The 2,264-nt window shown below is 54.6% G+C and overlaps 1 protein-coding gene across 1 annotated transcript; it reads left to right on the top strand.

The window, feature by feature from the left end:
• The first annotated feature begins 913 nt into the window (after nt 1–913).
• Nucleotides 914–1,697, top strand: Cby3 (chibby family member 3). Its single transcript, XM_042054891.1, has 2 exons — nt 914–985; nt 1,092–1,697. Exons 1-2 carry the CDS (start codon nt 914–916, stop codon nt 1,695–1,697), a joined length of 678 nt encoding a protein of 225 aa, XP_041910825.1.
• The last annotated feature ends 567 nt before the right edge of the window (nt 1,698–2,264 follow it).

Genomic DNA, 2,264 nt, shown 5'->3' with positions numbered 1-2,264 from the left:
TCTTTATTCCCACCATGGGCAGGAAAAGTATTTAAAACAACACACCATCCAGGCAGTGGCGGCGCACGCTTTTAATCCCAGCACTCAGGAGTCAGAGGCAGGCAGATCTCTGTGAATTTGAAACCAGCTTGGTCTACAAGAGTTCCAGGACGGGTTCCAAAACTACAGAGAAACTCTGTCTCAAAACAAACAAACAAACAAAAAATACACAGATACTGTAGAATCAGCACTTTGTAGGTGCTGGGGAAAGAGATAAGCAGGTAGAATGGGACCTGGTAGAATGGAAATCTGGGCTTTAGAATCCTTGATGTAGTAGCCTGCTAGAACAAGTCAACTCCACTCTTCAGAATCCCAGCCACCTTAAAGCTAGGCATAGGTCTAGGTCAAGACACGTGTCCCAGGATGTCACTGACCACACTGGGCTTTAATACGCGTGTCTTTCCTGCTGGACCAGGAGCACCTTGAGAGTAGACAAAAGTTGTGCTGATGGTACCCTCTGTGCAGACCAGATCTGGCAAGGAGCAGGTGCCAGTGTAAGAATATCACAAAAGCAAAAGATGGGGGTTATGCCAGACATCTTATCAGACTGTGGAATCCATACTAATTCCAGCCTTCCTTAGAGTGACGTCTCAACAGTCCTGCTGGCCTTTACTGCACCTCAAGATGCCCTGGCTCACCTTTCTAGCCTACTTTACGGCTATTCTCAGAGCCGGTCCTATCCCCAGGCTCTTCCAGATATCTGGAACATGACAGCCTTGTCACACTGCCTCACGGCTCTCCATCACATTCCCATTCCACCAAAGGCCTGTCCTACTTCCTCGGCTACTGATCTCCACCCGTGGTCCCTTTCAGCTGCATCCCAGAGAACGGGGTTCCCAGGCCTTTACCTACATTATCTCTTACACACCCACAAATGAAGGGTCCTGGGGGAGTTGGTTTTTGTGAACACTGGTGGTATGACTATGCAGGAATGAGCTCCCTCAGTGTAGAGCCCTGGACACCCTGGGTGGTGGGGACAACCTATCCTGAGCAGGCCGCTCACCGGCCATTTGCTTCTCAGCAGTGCCACTGGCTCGCATTCATCATTCCAGGACAGCTGGGTTTCGGACACCCGCGCACTCCGCGCAGCCCACCCACGCTTCGCCCTGGAGGCCTTCGAGTGCCTGGCCGCCAGCCACGCGGGCCACCTGTGGGAGCAGTTGCGGCAGTTCTGGGCCGACCACTTCTCGCGCCGCTTCTCGCCGCGGAGGCCGCCGCTGCGCCGCATGTCATCCATATCCACCTTCTACCTGCTGGACCACCGCACGCGCCAGGCCGAGCTGGGGCTGAACTATGGCGCGCCGCGCACCCGACTGAGCGACGAGACCTTTGTGTTCCTCGACGGCCGCTGGACCACGGAGGGGCAGCAAGCACGCGCGCGGTCGCCGCTGCCCTCGCCCGCCAACCCAGCCTGGAAACCTCCGGTGCAGCCGATCAAGAGCCAGGTGCTGCTGGAGGAGAACAACTACCTGAAGTTGCAGCAAGAACTGCTCATGGACATGCTGACCGAGACCACCGCGCGCCTGCACCTGCTGGAGAAGAAAGTGGACGCGGACGTAGACCCCGCGACCGCGGCGCGCGCCTGGCAGAGGAAGATGCGCAAGCACGAGGGCGCGAGCGTGCTTGTGATCCAGCCGCGCGCTCTAGAGTCACGGTGACGCAATAAAGCCATGCATAAAGCCGAGCTGCGCGTGCGCACCCCACCTTGCCCTGCCCCAGTGGTCTGGGTGGCCCGTTGCCCGTGGGCAGACACCGAGCTTTTTGGGTGGCGCTGTGTGCTTCCCAGTTACTCCGGTGCAGGAGGCTGAGAACGTGTGGCGCTTGGACTGGGGAGAGATGGACAGATTCGGGGTTTATGCTTGGCTTTTTTATTTTTTATTTTATTTTTTATTTATTTTTATTTATTTTTTCGACCCAGGGTCTTAAAGCAGTTTCTTGAAACCTTGGGTCCTGCTTTCCCGCATTCGCCGGAGTGGTTCAGTTTGTTTTGTTTTCCATTCATGCTCCGTTAGGGTCTGATTTTTCTCCTACGTGGAATAAAGGCATTTATTTGACCAAGCATTAAAAAAATGCATTGGGAACGGGGCAGTGGTGGCATATGCTTTTAATCCCAGTACTCGGGAGGCAGAGACAGGTTGATCTGAGTTCGAAGCGAGCCTGGTCGAGGCGAGTCCCAGGACAGCCAGAGATACAAAGAGAAACCCTATTTCGGAAAACAAAAACGA

The sequence above is a fragment of the Arvicola amphibius genome, chromosome 4 (genome assembly GCF_903992535.2).
Source record: "Arvicola amphibius chromosome 4, mArvAmp1.2, whole genome shotgun sequence".
In the NCBI taxonomy this organism is placed as follows: Eukaryota; Metazoa; Chordata; class Mammalia; order Rodentia; family Cricetidae; genus Arvicola; species Arvicola amphibius.
This window is presented reverse-complemented; position numbering and strand designations above follow the sequence as displayed.

What these genes read in the sequence shown, in the direction of transcription:
- Cby3 (XM_042054891.1), top strand. Translation starts at nt 914, where the DNA reads ATGAAGGGTCCTGGGGGAGTTGGTTTTTGTGAACACTGGTGGTATGAC. An exon ending in CAGGAATGAGCTCCCTCAGT is followed by an intron (nt 986 to 1,091) that starts GTAGAGCCCTGG and finishes TCATCATTCCAG; the next exon opens with GACAGCTGGGTTTCGGACAC.